This window comes from Aptenodytes forsteri, unplaced genomic scaffold (assembly GCF_000699145.1).
Source record: "Aptenodytes forsteri isolate BGI_AS27 unplaced genomic scaffold, ASM69914v1 Scaffold53, whole genome shotgun sequence".
Classification (NCBI taxonomy): Eukaryota; Metazoa; Chordata; class Aves; order Sphenisciformes; family Spheniscidae; genus Aptenodytes; species Aptenodytes forsteri.
Genome location: NW_008795909.1, coordinates 8,521,146 through 8,522,575, shown reverse-complemented (window position 1 = coordinate 8,522,575; position 1,430 = coordinate 8,521,146). Strand labels below are relative to the sequence as shown.

The following is a 1,430-nucleotide window of genomic DNA, read 5'->3' as shown; positions in this document are numbered from 1 at the left end:
CTTGTAAAAGGCACGGCCGTGGGCTAGCGTCGGGGCATTGCCGGCACAGACGGTGAGAGCGCAGGGACCAGGCGGAGGTGGGTGAAGGGGGGCAGAGGGCAGGGGAGGAAAGGGGGTGCCGGGGGCCCCCTTTGCTGGCCAGGCTTTCCCAACGCGTTTCCTGTAGCACCCACACGACCCCACATGAGGGGACTTGACATGCGCTGTGCCCTCGCAGGGGCGGGCGCCCGCGGCACCATGAACCGGATCACAGTGTACGAGCGTGCCAACTTCGAGGGGCTGAGCCGGGAGTTCACCTGCGACGTGCCCGACCTGCACGAGCTGGATTTTGGGGACTGCATCGCCTCCCTGAAGGTGGTGGGGCAGCCCTGGATTGCTTACACGGACCCCAAGTATGAGGGGGAGCCACACGCCTTCGAGGAGGGTGAGTACCCCTCCGTGGGGCGGCCCAACAGCTTCTCGGCGCTGCGCCTCGTGCACCATGACCTGGGGGACCCCCAGATCACCCTCTACGAGCGCCCCAACTTCCAAGGCGCCTGCAAGGTGGTGATGGAGGAGACCAACTTGGCATACGGGTACTTCAATGACCGCGTGGCCTCCCACGTGGTGCAGCGAGGCGTCTGGCTGCTCTATCAGCACCCTGGCCGGGGCGGTTGGCACTGCCTGGCATGGCCCGGTGAGCGTCTTGCTGACTACAAACCCGAGCTGAACTTCCAGGCTCGGTTGTCCCACCTGCGCCCGCTGCGGCCCGGGCGGCCCCTGGTCTCGGCGCGTCTCCTCTGGGAGCAGAAGCGGGTGGAGGCGGAGCGGGAGGTGCTGGTGGATGAGATCGAGGGGGTGAACGAGACCGAGTCGGAGCAGGTGCTGGCGGCCAGCAGCAGCCGGGAGTACAGCACCACGCTCTGGCAGAGCTTCCACTTCAGCAATGCTACCAGCCTCAAAGCCGGGCTCTCCTTCACGCTGACCGTGGAAGCCTCCAACATCTTCACGGTGCAGAAAGGGCACAGCGAATCCAGCACCCGCCGGGAACGTGTGGAGGTGCAGCTGCCAGCTAAGATCCCACCGCGCACGGCACTCAGCATCCAGGTCTTGCGGAAGGAGGTGACACTCTCCGTCCCAGTCCTGCTCACCATCACCCAGAACGAAGCCGTCCGTACGGAGATGGGCGAGTACCGCAGCATCTCGGGTACCAACATCAGTGCCCGCTATAGCTTGAAGCCTCTGCCGGCTGCAGGCAGGCAGCAGGCAGCCACTGAGGGGACAGAGCCGGTGCCCAGCACTGGGACGATGGAGCTATAGCTGTGCCCCCGGGGACACCTGCGCCGCCTGCCTGGCCCACCCCTGGAGGAGCCAGCACCCGCCTTGCCCGGCTGCGTCGGGCGGCTCCGGCTGGCAGGACCTGACGGTGCCTCCTCCCGCCGGGTGTTGCC

The 1,430-nt window shown here is 66.6% G+C and overlaps 1 protein-coding gene across 1 annotated transcript; it reads left to right on the top strand.

Annotated features, from left to right (window-relative positions):
* The first annotated feature begins 125 nt into the window (after window positions 1–125).
* Window positions 126–1,430, top strand: LOC103903245 (epidermal differentiation-specific protein-like). Its single transcript, XM_009284409.1, has one exon. It carries the CDS (start codon window positions 184–186, stop codon window positions 1,297–1,299), a length of 1,116 nt encoding a protein of 371 aa, XP_009282684.1. The 5' UTR covers window positions 126–183; the 3' UTR covers window positions 1,300–1,430.